Below are 16,499 nucleotides of genomic sequence, written 5' to 3' on the forward strand. Positions count from 1 at the left end.
GCCTACATATACAATTCATAAACTAATAACAATAAGATAATTTATATATTTATAAATCTCTACTACTCATTTACCATCGAAACAACCGCGTATCTTTACCAATTTCAATTTCGGCACTCGTAAACGAATAAAAGTGCATTGAATCTAAAAGTTCTTTCTTTTTCATCTACTAAAACAATCAAAAATGTTTTTTTTTTTAAGTAGATATACGACGTACAAAAAGTTTACACACTCTTTTATTTCTAAAAACTAGGTGTTTTAACCATTCAACAACTATATCATTCATATTGTCCATTGAATCCACTTAGAATAACCTCTTTTTGCTTTATTATTACCAATATAATCATTTAAAACTATTATTTTTAGGAATTTTAGTTCAAATTTATGATAAATTTTGATTTTCGGCCAGTCCACATATATCTCATATACTTGAAACTATAGAAAAGTGACATTTAATTTATATCATCCAAACAATGATCCATACTATCTGTTCACTAATGGTAACGTACTAGGGATTATATTGTTGACAATATAATAAACTTATAGGTCTATATATTGTCTTGTCTAAATATTTTAAACTTAAATTTGAGAATAATTTTTGGACGTTAACCATTGTTAAATTATATCTAATAAACTTGTCATCTTTCTCCATATTTTCACAAGAAAAATGATAACAGTAACAAAAGTACGAAAAATCCATAACTTGAAAAAAAAAAATGATGGAAATGGTTACAAACTCATCCAGTTCACACTTAGTTTTAGTCGTCGTTTCTACTGGTGTTGAACAAAAAACTAATAAAAACAATACTTTGAAATTTGAACAAGTTTTTTTTTAAAAAAATTGGTTAATCTCCAAACAGTAATTGGAGTCATTATGTTGAGGAAATTTTACTTATGTTTTTCGGTTACTCTGTAATGTAGTCAATTAAAGTAAAATATATTTATATGAAGAAAGATTTATTGCTTCTTAAAAGTAAATACTCTAAGATATTTTTCTATCTATAATGATATTTTAAGTGGTCACATTTGGTTTTGAAATCTGTCTCCTAATTGGTTATTAGGATATGTAATTGTTCTAAGAACCAATCATGTTTCACACTTATTTTATCTTATCAACAACTATTGTCAAGGTGTTGAAGTTAAACTATGTATCACTTAACATAATTTAGCTTAACGGACAAAATAATTTATCAAACATGTCAGATTTAATCAATTTCTTTTAAATATTATAAAGATTATTAAGTAATTACATTTGGTTTACAAAAATAAAAAATAGGAGAATAAGATGTCTGTTATTTATCAAAACAGCATACCAATCTACGTACTTCGCCATTGATTTTCTTCACAAAACAGCATTATCTCTTAAAAACCAAAATGCTGTGAATCTGAAAGAAAATTAGTTTTAGGTTTCAAAAAAATCTTTTGCTAGATCCTAAAGTAGTAGTACAAAATATGATTTTAACTAAATCCGGTTTGTCTTCAACATTGTTTTCATCAATATTCACATGAAAGACCCAACAGCAAAATACATAACATTAACATTAAAAAATACATAACATAAACAACAAAGATACATATCCTCACAAAAGGAATTACAACCCTAAAAAAACCCAACCAAAACTTTTCAATTCCCGCTGCTTTCTTCAATCTCCCCAGCCGCCTCCTCTCCGTCACCAACCGCCTCCTCTTCCTCCCCATCACCAGGCGCAGCCGGCAACTCCTGCATCTGCGGCGGCATGAAATACATACCATTACAACCTAACACCGGATGTCCGATCACCATTCCCGGCGGGAGGTCTTCACTTCGGGGAATTAGCATGTTCACAAAACGGGGATCATCAACGTTGGCGGACTCGTCTCTTGGAACAATGTGACCAAGAAAGGTAAAACTCAAATCACGAGTCACTGCGACGGAGATGTCGGATCTCTTAATCTTGTTTTGTCCCCTCTTCAAGGTATTAAGCCACGATCGCATCGTGAGATCAACAATTAGCATCTCACAGGCCTTCGATAAGAGTATCGGAGCCTCCGTGGCAACCATGTTGAGGTCGGGGTTCGACTTCATGATTTTCTTGATTCTCGCTGGTGGAAGCTCATGCTTTCGGGTATTAGAGGCGCTTCCAATCTGCTCAATACAAAAATTCCGTATCTGTAATGGGTAAGGTATCGGCCGTGGGTAAAACGACGACAGCAGCGGGTTTGAGAATGATGGCCGCGGTTGCAACGGCCGCAGGTGATGGTCGGCGTTGGTTTCCATCTTATCTTTTAACTTTTAGTGTTTTTTTCTGGTTCACTCACTGTCTAGGAGACTAGGGTTTCGTATTTAAAGGAGTAAAGCATAGTTGGGAAATTCATCAGTTCAGTGGGCTACGAAAGCAGCCCAATATTTTTTTAAAAATATAAAATTTCAATTTTGTTATTCTTTAGTTTTTTTCTGTATGATATTTACTAATATGTGTAAATCTCAAATATAAAACTTCACTTTTGTTATTTTTTTTTATATGATATTTACTAATATATGTGTATCTGTTACAGGTGGGTTAGTTGGAAGATGCCAAGCTGAGAAGTTTCCTGTAGGCAATCGAAAGTATGATTTTGTTTTGTTTTGAAGAATGCAAAATATGTGATGGATACAGTGTTTGAAACCGGAATGCTTGGCCTGTTTCTTTACGCTATCATTCTCGAAGGAAATTTTTTGGAAGCATTTTAGAAAGAGTGGCACTTTGGTACCCGAACTATCATGTAAAAGAAGATGCACATATACCCGAGGTGCAAACATGCCGTATCATATGACGCAATAGAACGTGATCAGACTCATCATAATTGATCTGATGTCTTCATTTAAAGGTAAAAATCGAAGATATACTAATCTTCAAGCCACAAAACTCAATATAGATAACAATATTCCAAATCTATGATACCATAAGTGGTGGATTAGAGAGATATTTGAGTAAGATAGTTTTCACGATCATGCTTCGAATTTAAAGATTCAAAGATATTGTTCATCCAAAGAATTTTTTTCGTTAAGATCAACTTCAACCCTTAATTAGATGTTCATATCTTGAAAGAAAAACAGTAACTACAACATGAACATAACAACTCATGCCAAATGTAGAAAAACTCCAACAATGAATTAACAATTTGCGGGCGAAACGCAAACATAACAAAATCATAGTAGAGTTTTTTTTTTTTTTTCTTTTTCAAAATGAAGAAACTCCCTATTGGTTATATATAATACACTCTATTATCGTGTGAAATGAGTATTATATTTTTTTCTACCTCTCATAGAGGATCATAAATATGAATCGTGTTATAATGCTCAAACCAGATTATTGTTGATTGGTTATGGAATTATTGAAGACTTAAGCGTTGTCATAGAGATAGTCAAGGTTTTTTCTTGTTGATTATTTGGCCATCTAAATTGTTTCTGATGGCCTCATCCATATTCACATAAATTACTAAAAACACTTCAAAAGATAAATTCTCACCAGTCTAAAAAAAACTACAAATAAATTATTTTCCTTCCACATTGTTTACGATTCCGAAACCATATTCACATGAAAAACATATCCTAACAATTGAAAAACCTAAAAAAAAAAACTTAACCAAACTTCAAATCACCACAGAGGCGGTTTCAAACCCTAGTTTCCACCGCCGTTTCTTCCACTCCCCTCTGCCTCACCCTCACCAGCCTCCCCCGGCCACGCCTGCGTCGGCGGAGACGGATAAATTCCCGGTGGATAATAATACTGCGGTACACCGTCGGGATGTGGCATAGGCCCAAAGCCGGGATCAGCGTCCTTAGGGACAACATCGAGAAGGAAGTCGTAGGTATAAGTGCCAGCCACTGCTGCGGATATATCCGATTTCTGAAGCGTATGGCGTTTGTTCTCCTCGGCATGGCGCCACGAGCGGTTCGTGAGATCAACAATGAACATCTCGCAAGCCTTGGCGAAGAGGACTGGAGCATCGGCTGAGACCATGTGCACATCAGGGTCGGCCTTCATAATCTTCTTTATTCGTGCCAATGGAAGCTGACGGTTTTTGAAATCTGTGACGTTTTCCATCTGCTCAATCCAGTAGTCACGTATCTGAGGGTTGGATGATTCAGTCTGCGGGGGCTGCGAGTACGACGGTGGTGGCTGGTTGTTGTTCTCCATTCTTTACAATTTCTAGGGATTTATTTGTAGTCTGAAGGATTTTGATGAGAGGGTTTGCATATATTTAAAGGAAACCTAACGCGTAGATGGATACAGTGGGCTTCGAAGCAGCCAATAGTTTGTCCAAAATGAAATCTAGACACATTAAATATTTTCTTTAGAGTATTTAGTACTAATAATAGTCTTATGTGTGTGACTGGTTGGTATTATAAAAAAGCAAAAAGAGTAAAGTGAAAATTTTGTTTTTTTTTTTACTTAAGCAAATTAAGATGTAATTTTAAACAAAAAAATTTAACTTTGAAATACTCTAAAAAGAGGGAAATAATAAGGAAAAGCTAAAAGGTATATGTCTTGCACAAAAAAAGAAGAAGCTAAAAGGTATATGTTTCTTAACCTATAAGATTGAAAGGTAAATTTTTTTTCTAAAAAAAAAAGTATTTTCTCATGGTGAAATGTAAAAAAAGATTCTCTTTTTCTTGGACAAAACTTTCGTACATTTAATTTTCTATCCGTATAGTTATACAAATTTAGAATTTAACATCTTTTTCGGCAAACAAAATCCACATTATATTTTTTAGTATTCTACTAGGAGATAATCTCCGTATAAACCACTCGTGTGAGTATATATAATTTTGAAATATAAAGAATAATCTAAATAAACGCCGAAAATGAACACCCTTTATATATAGATATTTCTTTTTTAACATCTATCTTTATTAATTTAAATAAGAGTAATACAAACTGTCAGTCAACCAACTTGCGGTTACATCAAAGATTTGTTACATAGAGTTCATCAAAGAATCATAATGAGAGAGTTTATCTGCCACCTTATTTTCTTCATGACGAACATTTCCCAACGAAGAATATGGTAATTTGGACATCCAAAACCGTATATCATAGAGTAGGATATTTATCTTGCGGTGATATTTCCTTGTGTTGATTAAATTGGTAAGTTCCAAATTGTCGCCTTCAAAGCAAACATAACGAAATCTTTGAAACCACATCGCTTGAAGAACATGGAGAAAACCCAAAGCTTTAGCATGAAGAGCAGAATGTGAATGTTGTGGTTTCGCACAAGCCCGAAAGAATCACTTGTCCATTGTTGTCTCGTATTATTCAACATGAGTTGGTATATCCCATGTGTTGTATGAAGCCGCTATCAAATTAAGTTACATTTTAGCCAACCTTCGGGAGGGGGATGCCAATGCTGCATTATTCTACTATTTGGCAAGTCAGAAGAGTAACTAGCTGTAGGAATATTCTTTGTTGGTGTACCCGTAGCTTTATACCATTCATTTGCTTCATGTATCATTTTTCTTTTTTTTTTTGCTTCGGAGAGTGGAGAACGGTTGAACTTTCGAAAAATAAAATCATTGCGAGATTTCCAAATAAGCCACATCATCCAGAAGGCAAGGTTTTGTATATTAAGAGGGGCAGTCTTCTGTTGTTGAATTGGAGTAACATACACAGATTTGCTTCAAAGTCATCAATGAAAAACATTTGCCTGCCCAAGCTAACAGCGGTACAGCGCCATACTGCTTCTGCAAACTGACAAGTGAGAAGCAAATAATTAATTGTCTCCTCCCCATAACAACATAGTTGACAAACCGGATCAGCTGGAATATTCCTGGTTCTCAATCGTGTTGCTGTAGCAAGAGCCGCCGACAAACATCTCCACAGGAAGTGTTTTAGTTTTGGAGCTATAGGTAATTTTCCAACTGTCTGTTTGAGATCAATGTTTCCATTTGGTGGCTGAATAGCATCTGCTTCCTGAACATCAACATGAGTAGTAACCCAATTTATAATTCTACAAAAGTTATTTTTGATGTTATAAAGCATTTTATTAATAAATAATGCGTCCCATTGCCATATATTTTTCACAAAGATTGTATTCTTATTTCTTATATTTCAAACCCCAAAAATACTAAAAAATAACAATGATTTTTTTTTTTTATATATATACTTCAAAACCCAGTATTGTATTAAAATCACTAGCAAAATTGATAACATGCTTAAATTATTTATTAGTAAATACAACTCGAGAAAATTACTTATTAGCAAACAACGCGTCAAAACTTTGAACATGTTTACGGTGTGATTGTGTAATGCTCCTGTTCCTGAACGTTTATAATTATATTGGTGTGTCATAGAAAAGCAAGGACGGGAATTGTTGAACGCTCGCTTGTTTGATGAACTACCAAGTCAGAGAACTCATCACTTCCTATCCTATCCATGCAAGAATTGTTTTCTCAACAATCTGATCAAAAATTCAGAATATAGAAGAGGTACGAAGGTCACTACTAAGCAGGTCTCAAGCAAGGATGGAGATACCATAGTCTCTGGCTAGCTCACTACTGTTCTACATGCTAGGAAATGAATAAAATGGGAACTCTGAAAAGTTTTGCACGGATGGAGATACCACAGTCCTTACTATGTGAGTATGAGACTGACACAAACAAATATTCTCAGGGAACTATATGATAAATCTTTTGCTGTCTTTCAATGATTTCTTTTGAATATTAAACATAAAATCAAAGTTTCATTCCAATCATAAAACCAAGCATCAAGATACAATAGTTATTCCAACAACTTTCATGAAACAAAAATAAAAATTTAAAGATAAAGTACCATACTAATACTGGACTCAGCTTCAATGAAGTTTCTTAAATCAAAAAAAAAAAAAAAAAAAAAGCAAAAAACATAAAAGATAAAAAATTGGATCTCCACCATCGAATTCTTCTCTTATGTATCCCCTTGTATACCTGCACACAAACCTCGTTGTTACTTTCCATTTCAAGCTTTCCATATGCTTTCATAATCAACTATAACATTGTTAAAATTTTCCACTACCTCATCAGCTTGCTCTTATTTCCATTGCATTTTCAACTTCTCTCATCTCCTCCTCAGTGTAAACTTCGAGAAGATCCGGTGACATAGCTGCTGGATCAAGCTCCAAGCAACCTTCTAGTGCATCCAGACCTTCTTCACCAGTAATTAATTTAAAAGACACCTGGTGAGAGAACCTGAAGAGTTCTCCCCTAGGGTATGTCCTCCACGATTGATGCCTTCTAAATACGGTGAGGAGTCCTGCGACTTTAACAAGTGGTCTAACCGTTACACCTCCATCTTCATCAAAATCTTCCAGCACTTCTACCATGTCATACTGGTTCATCTCTTCCGGTGAAGTGTTGAGGTCCCATTCCGGCGACCAGTTTTTAAACAGTGCCCACACATTTCCTTTTTTCGGATATATGTGCACCAATGCTTTAGCACCTTTTTCCAACTCGACTCTATGTGAGAATGAGTGCAGCGTGTCGTACTCGACGCGTTTCCCAATTGAGAAGTTTCCGCTCGTCTTGTGGTAACCTGATTCGATCCAGTTCATTGGACCCAGTTCGTCATTTTTGTTGCTGTTAAGCCAAGAGATACACAGCTTAAACGGCTCCCGAGAGACAACCTTACGCACCAGTGCATAATACCTGGGCATTCCATATTCATCATAAAGAGCCCATACCTGGTTTTTTTGAAAGGAATCTTCGGTTCGATCTTGGTCGAAGTCGTAGAAGTCTGGATCTGGGACACTCATATCTACCTCATAAGGGTCATAATACTCCTCATTAAAAATCTCTACTCCTTCCCATTCATCACCATTGTTGGAGTCTTGAAATGTTTCGGCAGCTGCTGCACCAACGTTGTTGCATTGAACACCTTCCTTCAGGTCTTCGTCAAAATTGTAGAAGTCATGATCTGGAACACTCCTATCTACCACATTAGGGTCCTCCTCCTCCTTTTTAATCGTTACTCTTTCCCCTCCATCACCATTATTGGAGTCTTGAAATGTTTCGGCAGCTGCACCGATGTTGTTTCGACTCATATCTACCATATCAAGGTCCTCCTCATTAATACCCTTTAATTTTTTCTCTTCTTCCCATTCCTCTTGAAGTGTTTTTGTTCCGGAAGACGATGCACCAATATTCATGTATTGATGAGAAGCGGGAACAGACATGTCAAGACTCGTCTCCGTATCCTCCAAAGCAATTTGAACCAAACTTGGGGTAAGCACGTGCGTATCACCTCTGATCTCTGCGTCTTCTTCGTTGATTCTTCTTAACTGAGGAACAGGAAGCTGATTTGTTGATAAAGGCTCCTTTCGTTTTCTTTCTCGATCTCCTCCATTTATCATCCCTGATTGGTTTACAGGACCAGTAACTCCCGATGGAGAATCAACATTTTCAAACCGAACTCTTGATGGAGGTTGAGCTTCGGGTCTCTCACGAACCTGCTCCTTCTTTTCTTCATATATGTGTGTATAGGCATCCATAAGTATTTTCGTTACTTCAACAGTTCCACCAATAGAGTCGTCCCAGTCAGAGAAAATGGCTGAAGATAATTTGTTGTAATGCAAGAAGTACTGTTTCAATATCCTCGGATGGATCTGCTGATAAAATACCATACCAATCAACTTCACCATTGATCTTCTTCTCATGAGCCATATACACATCAATGAATACATTTAGACGGTGAACACCAAGAAGTGTAGGATCAAGAGTCTTTGCCTTGACCGCAAACTCCTTCACAGCATTTAAATTACCAGCATTATACATCTCCACAGCTATCGCTTTCGCTCTTCTAGCTTCTTCTTGGTTCCTTGCTTTGTCCATTTGTATAATCTCTTCGTAGATATAAATCCTATACAAGAGATATACATTGTAAGTGCCGATACTTAAATAATGCTAAAAGCAGAAAGTGGGAAAGCTTTTTCTCAAAGTAAGTTTCATTATTCAACGTAATCCAAATCTTCAAGCCATTAGACCAACTTTACCCAGTAAAGCCGTGCCTCATGTATATTGAAAAATGCATTTGCCCAAGGTCACATAATATAAAAAAATTGTAAGACCACATATATATTTTTTAAGTTAGCTTATGTATTTAGTTTGAAAATGTGTTTACGCTTTTTATTATAAAAATCTATAATATTTTGTTTGTTATTAATTCTTCTTATTTCATATTTCATAATCTTTTATTTGCATTATTAAAGTATTATATAATTTAATAAATGTTTGAAGAAAAATGAAAAACTACATAAAAAGTAAGAACTTGTATTAAAAATTTATACGAAAAGATATTATTAATTAACTAACAAAATGCTAATGTGTAATAACAAATAAAATAGACTCTCAAATATTATGCCATCTATTTTTTATTGTCACATTAGCATTTTGTTAGTATGGTTGCAAATTTTCAACTTTCATGTGGTTTTTCAATTTTACTTTCAAACATCTAATACATTATAAAACACATACGTAAAAATATTTTACTTATGTTTTGTTTATATTTTGCATATGTTTTGCTTAGTTTTTGTTAATATCTATTCAATATTTCAAAGAACCAAAAAATGACTAATTTGCTGCCATATATAAACAATCACACCTACAATTTAATTATATTTATATAAAATTTAATGTAAACTATACTCAATGTATCAAGCAATCAGATAATTTATATATATATAAATGATTTTTTCATAGTCACAAAATAATATAAATATATAAACAATTAAAAATACATATCATCTACATTTCTGATGGGTAACCATCTAATATATATATCATTAACTTTTTTTTAGCACAAAACAAAACCAATTTTTTAGCCCTAAGCCTATATAAACCTAAGCACGGCACTCAGTAAAGGCAACATAGATAATAAACAATACCAAATCTATGCAAATATAAGTGATGAAAAGAGATATTGAAATAGTTTGTTTTTGCGCAAAAGATCGTTAATTAAATATAAAGCTTGACATAGATCTCTTAAAATTTTTGAATTCTTAGATAAAGAATCGATCACACTTGTTGACGAAAATAATTAAACAATTCTTAGATAAATAATCGATCGAAATTTTGTTCCATAATAACGTAGGATTAAAGTTTGTGGGTGAAATCCGTTGAAAAAACAGAATTTTATTGAAAAATGTAACATACATCTGCAAACTCAAAGAGTTCTAAAAGGCTTTACCATGATTGATCTCATTTATTCTACCACAAGCATAACCCAGTGATCAAATAAATTGACAGACCAAAACAACATTTTCTAAAATATGGTATCCCAAAAAAAATCCAGACCAAACTCCCAATAAATAACATGGAACCTATATATATCAAAGGATCACAAAAAACGAACGTAGAAAGAGAGAGAGAGAGAGATTTAAAAACGAGCAAGAGACAAAGCACATATTAATCTAAAGAGCTAAAGAGAACAAAAGGCGATATGCAAGGTCAAGAAATTATACCTCTACGTTGAGAGTGAGATAGGAAGAACAGCTTAAGTAAAAAAACCTCGATCGAGAGATCAAAATAGGATGATGACTTATGCGTGATTTTGTTCTAATCTTCTTCTTCTTTAACGTTTCAAGCTATAACCTCGAGAGATAATTTATAGGAGGATGCAGGGATGATGAGTTTGTGGTAAGGGGGTTAGTGAATGCATATGAGATTTAATTATTATGGTACAAAATTTACAATGTTTTCTACTTTGACAAATCAGATATGCTTAGTCATGTTTCTCCTTCAGTCAAAACAGTCCTTTCTCGACTTTATATTGTTTCCATATACAAAATCTCATTTTGTAGAATAGAATCATTTATTCATTATATTTAGGTTTTTTTTAAATTTCTTTTCTAATTTAAAGAAAATTTAATTTTGAATAAAGACTGTTTTTTTATTATTATTATAAATAATATCTAAAAAGGTAACCAAAATATCTCTACTCTAAAGTCTAAACGAACCCTATAAGTGGGTCAATTAACCTGGATAACTTATTGAAATAAGTCTTTTTGCATGTGAATTGTAAATGTATCCGCAGTTGGTTTTCCTCCATAAGTGTGACTCACCAAACCTAAATTCGATCGCCCAATATCACACCAACAAGTTGCTTTTTCTCCTCGGTCCGCCACTACTAATTGGCCGATGATTTCCTCGTTTTGAAATTGGCAGTGTTCAATTTGGCAGATGATCTTGGGATTGAATTTCACTTTCTACAATTTTTTCTTTTTAATTGTGCTGGATTTTGTTTCTCTTTTTGTATTTTTGCTTCCTGGGTTATCCTTAAATTAAAGAACAATACTTGGGTTCACCCCTAGGGGTGAACCTCTGCATTCACCCCCTAACAAAATAAGGCAATAAAATCTGTATACATTATTATAAAATTAAAAAACTTAAACCGCACTTAAATAAACCCAAACCGACATATATAAAATCTAAACCCTAACCATCTCATTTGTGAACCCAAACCGACATATAATTTCGTTCTAATTGTGAAATCTAAACCCTAACATCTCATTTGTGAACCCAAACCGACATATTATTTTGTTATACTTGTAAAATCTAAACTCTAACTATCTCATTTGTGAACCCAAACCGATATATAATTTCGTTCTAATTGTAAAATCTAAACCCTAACCACCTCATTTGTAAACCCAAACCGATATATAATTTTGTTTTAATTGTAAAATCTAAATCCTAACCACTTCATTTGTAAACCCAAACCGACATAATTTTATTCTAAGTTTAAAAATGTAAACCAAGCCAATATTTAACTTTCCTTAATTAAAAGTATACAGAATTTGTTTCCTTAATTTGGTTTGCTTTTTAATTTATTTTTGAAATAAAATATTAGATGGAAGATTCTGATTGGTTGAGAGAAGAGGAGGTGAATGGAGAGGTTCACCCCTAGAGGTGAACCTAAGTATTTTTCTAAATTAAATGTACATGTCTAGTTTGATGCCAAGTAGGAGAGATATTGTTGTCTTGTCACACTAATTGATAATATTTGTAGCAGTCAATCACGATGTAACAATTACAAGGCATCACATATATATATTCTTCTTTTTTTGACAGATTTATTTGGTAGGATGTTAGTACTGGGTGATGATATCTTTGATTATTCAAAACATACATGATTTGTTTACTCCTCGGTTTTGTCTATCTTTTACTGCAGTTTAACGGCTATCTTTTAGTTTTGTCTTACATTTAAATATATTGTGATTAGGATCTACCTTAAGGTTCTTGAGCAACTATTTCATTTGTAACCAGTAGTTTTGAGTTTGTAACTTCCCTTTACGTTTTTCATTTTCCTATTTCTTTGACTAATCTGGGTGATTCAAATGTGGGTTACTCGGTAATATTCGTTAAATAGTGAGCTTAAAATCAATAGATCCATATATTTTTTTCCTAGCTCTAAATAATATATTTCCTTTAATCTCAATTTCAATCTTATATGATGATATAACTATATACAACTATTACATGAATAATTCACTTATGTTATATCTAAAAAACCTGTAACAACGAATTGACGGTTTGAATCAGTATAGAGTTTGCACCCAAAATATAGTTGCATAATAAAATCAAATAAATTTGCATACTAATGCCCACTGGGCATCTCCATCAATGGATGTAAACAAAAGTTGCTTTAAACATATTGTATTCTTAATTTTGAAAAAAGTTAAATTATGAATTTGTTAAAAAACTTTTAAATTTTATGGGTCCATTGATGATTGTTAAATTTGGAGTTCTTAAAAAAAAAAAAAACTTTGTTGTTCAAGACATGGATTGCTTCCACACTTTTTGGATGGCAATAAGCTTTGTTGATCTTCTCATTAACATCAGCCTGGAAGATAGATCATAACACATGTCAATACCTACAAAAAACTCTTCTCTGTTTTGTAAGCTTGTATAGCTACTAGTTTATCTCCTCAACTTCCATAAAAATGGCAGATGATGGATCACTTTTGGACATCTTTTCTTGTCCTTGCTTGTGTTGGAGACCAGGAAGCATATCTGAAAAGCCATTAACAGCAGCTAATGATGATAACAACACCGTACCAAAAAAAGAATAAGAAAATGCAAAGAAACATACGGTGGAGCAGGATGATGGGATTTTGCTTCAGCCTTTTCCACCCTAAAGAGAAAACAAAACAATGAGATGCGCGTAAGAAGAAAGCCTTAAAAAAAAAAAGAAAAAAAAAAAAAAGAAAAGAGGAAAGCCCTAATAAAATTGAGTATAACTGTTGTATCTTTTGATGCTTTAAACAATCTCACCTTGTGAGGCGGGTTTCCTCTCTTTCCTGATTTCCCAAATCCGAAATTTCCTTTTTTCTGAGATGCTTTAAAGATCTGAAATGAGCACGTCAAGGAATCATCCACACTCATCATTGCTCTTGCGTTATCAAACTCTACACAATAGTTTGAGGACGAGAATATCGTTACTAGCTGTCTATTTGCAAAGAATTCATACCCGTCCATAGTTAGTAAGTCATAAGCTTGAGTAGCACTATGATGAGAGGTTAAAATGCCACAGATACATATGTCTAAAAGGGTTTTCCTCAAGCAAAATATCACCTGATGAGCTCTGCAAATTAAGTCAGGGGATAGCCACCACCATAGATCAAAGAACTGACCATGATTATCTCCTGTTAAAACATGAATCGAAACTATTATAGAAGTACTACGCTCACCAGAAACTCAATCCCCACACAAAGCAGCAGATTCATACGCATTTTTACAAAACTAACCAAGCTCTCCTATCTAAGAAACACAAGTTTGACCAATCATCATAGTAAAAATTCCTCTATATAATTTCAACAGCTCTAATTAGCTAAGATGAGATCAGAACCAAAGATGATAGAAGAAGAAATCGGAGAAATCGAAGCCAATCCAAACAATTCTCTATCTTAATCGCAAACTGAGAGAGAGAGAGCAACACAAACGAGACAAAGAAAAAAACAAAAAATCATTTTTCTCCCCAGCCAATCAGGTGTCGACACAACCTTGATCCTTAATGATTCTTAATCATCTAACATAAGGATGATCGCTAGGTAAATTTGTTTTTTTTCATTAATATGATTTATTTTTTTAACTTAAGCAACTCTTAAGATATTGCTAATAACCTTTGCTGGAAAAACTAATGAAAACAGCTTTGGGTTTTGGAAAATATATTTGGCTAGATCCTAAAACTTATTCTAACAGATTTTTTGCAAACACAAATTAAAGGCTGTACATAACTCATAACACAAAAATGCCAAAAATTGGTTAAAATTTCATATATATGAAAAGTACTTGTGAATGAGAACCAAGTACCAGATCGAGAAAATTGTAATAAAATTATAATATAATTAAACTAAAGTTCTTTAAAAGCGTGCCAAATTTCGTTAAAAGACTAAGATCAATTCCTTTAGAAAACCAAGCAGAATTCACCAAATGAAATCAAGCTGGATTTTTTTTCAAACAGATCTAAGGTTTCAAAATTAGGTTTGTTGTTGCTAGATCTCGGTATCTTGTTGCCTCTATAATGATCTAAACAAACGGCTGTAAACACACAGAGTTCTGAACAGGGACAATTAGTGATATATAGAGTCTCGAATACTCTTATATCTTATGAAATTGTATGCATAAATTAATTAGAAGGATCACTAGAAGGTTATGTTTCTATGAGGAATAATTGAAGACATTGTATTCATAAATTAATATGAAGCAAATATTCATAAACCACTAGATTGACATGAAAGCCTACACATAAGATTGAACATTCAACCACGAAAAGGAAAAAAATAACATTTCAAAACGACAACCACAAAACAAAAAACAGAACTCATAAAAAAAGTTAAAATCCTTCCAAATGCGGTTACAAACCCAAATCCAAATATTAATTTCCACCATTTCCTCCACTTCCCCCAGGCACATCCTCTCCCACAGGCGCCACGGTCCAAGTTCCCGGCCACGGCTCCAGTACGTCACCGAATATCCCACTACCATCCACAACAGGAGTTCCTATCACCATTCCCGGTGGCAGTTCTCCATCTTCGTGATCTGGCTCCTCCTCCACATGGACAACATCAAGAAGAAAATCCATCGTGAACGTTCGACCCACTGCGGCGGCGATATCTGGTCCGCGGATCGTTGTGTGTTTGTTCTCATGGGCATGGTTCCACGCACGCATGGTGAGATCCATGATGAACATTTCACTGGCCTTCGAGAAGACGACAGCAGCCTCAGCTGCGAGCATAGACACATCCGGATCAACTTAACGATTCTCTTGATCTTAGCCAAGGGAAACTCATGATTCTTGAAATCCAAGTCACCTTCCATCTTATTTAACCAGTAGCTTTTTAGCTTCGGGTTATCTTGGGGCAGCTGGTTACTTTTGTTCTCCATATTCACAGTTTTAAAGGTTTTTTCTGGTTTGAAGGTTGAGATTTTGATGGGAGCTGGTGCACATATATAAAGGAAAACTGAAGTGTATACAAGACATGGTGGGGTGGGAATTAGCGAATCTTGTCACTGATATGTAATCATTACCCTTTATGATTTTGTTCAAATGTATCTTCTAATAAAAAGAAAGTGATTTATATTTACTTAAAGTGTATACCAATTAAGGGAATTTTTTTTAATTATTGAATAAGGAAATATGTAAAGAAATTAGAAATATAAATATATATATATATATATTTTTTTTTTCTCTATAAAAATGAAAGGTAAAAATTAGCTCTACGAGCTATTTTCTTGTAATATATGTTAATAAAAAATAGGTTAGCCAATCCATACTCTATTATTATAATAACTATGCCAATACTATTTAATACAGTTATTTATTCATTTTGACCAATACACTTTTTAATACTTGGTTGATGAGTATGAAATTTGCAGTTTATATGTATTATTTTTCTATTGGAAAATATAGCTATATGGATCTGTAGATGTTTATTTTGAGATTTTTGTAGCGACTATTTCGTTCATAAGTTTTATTAAAGATATGTATTTTTTTCAGGTGAAAATATACCAGTTTGACACAAATTTGGTAATTAATTGCTAGATTAACACTCCATCATATTCAATAACTAGCATGACACAATTTTTAGGTAAAAACACTAAAAACCCAAATTTTTTTTAATTTTTTTTTTTTTGAAAAAACGAAAAAAATATAGTATTTAATATTTTGACTTAAAATTTAAAAATATAATTAATTAAAAAAATAAATTGATTAAAAATATGATTTTTATTTTCTTAATATAATTTATAAAAATAATATTTGATTTAAAATATAATGTATATAAATAATATTAAGAAGATGTTTATAAAAGTATTATGTATGATATGATTTAAAAATATGAAGTTTAAGATGATATAGTTTAACTAAATTTTATTAAAAGTATAATGTATGAAATTATAACTAAAAATAATGCATATAAAAAGTATTAAAATAAGATTTATGAAAATATTATATAATATATAAAAATATGATTTTAAAATATGATGTTAATTTTTTTAATATGACTTAGGAAAA

At 33.0% G+C, this 16,499-nt stretch overlaps 2 protein-coding genes, 1 long non-coding RNA gene and 2 pseudogenes across 3 annotated transcripts; all 5 read right to left on the reverse strand.

Moving 5' to 3' along the window:
* Positions 1-1,508: 1,508 nt before the first annotated feature.
* Positions 1,509-2,293, reverse strand: LOC104752350 (nuclear transcription factor Y subunit C-7-like). The gene has a single exon (XM_010474462.3). It carries the CDS (start codon positions 2,255-2,257, stop codon positions 1,625-1,627), a length of 633 nt encoding a protein of 210 aa, XP_010472764.1. The 5' UTR covers positions 2,258-2,293; the 3' UTR covers positions 1,509-1,624.
* A 1,165-nt stretch (positions 2,294-3,458) lies between these two features.
* Positions 3,459-4,199, reverse strand: LOC104725248 (nuclear transcription factor Y subunit C-6-like). Its single transcript, XM_010443877.3, has one exon. The coding sequence runs from the start codon at positions 4,158-4,160 to the stop codon at positions 3,642-3,644; it is 519 nt and encodes a 172-aa protein (XP_010442179.1). The 5' UTR covers positions 4,161-4,199; the 3' UTR covers positions 3,459-3,641.
* Positions 4,200-6,953: 2,754 nt separating this feature from the next.
* On the reverse strand, positions 6,954-8,824 carry LOC104752356 (uncharacterized; annotated as a pseudogene).
* A 3,887-nt stretch (positions 8,825-12,711) lies between these two features.
* On the reverse strand, positions 12,712-13,892 carry LOC104725256 (uncharacterized). Its single transcript, XR_757857.3, has 3 exons — positions 13,259-13,892; positions 13,077-13,118; positions 12,712-12,997 (listed from the first exon to the last, which is right to left on the reverse strand). It is a non-coding gene; the product is annotated as an uncharacterized LOC104725256 (long non-coding RNA).
* A 793-nt stretch (positions 13,893-14,685) lies between these two features.
* Positions 14,686-15,387, reverse strand: LOC104752361 (nuclear transcription factor Y subunit C-8-like; annotated as a pseudogene).
* Positions 15,388-16,499: the final 1,112 nt, after the last annotated feature.

This window comes from Camelina sativa, chromosome 2 (genome assembly GCF_030686135.1).
Source record: "Camelina sativa cultivar CO46 ecotype springtype chromosome 2, ASM3068613v1".
NCBI lineage: Eukaryota > Viridiplantae > Streptophyta > Magnoliopsida > Brassicales > Brassicaceae > Camelina > Camelina sativa.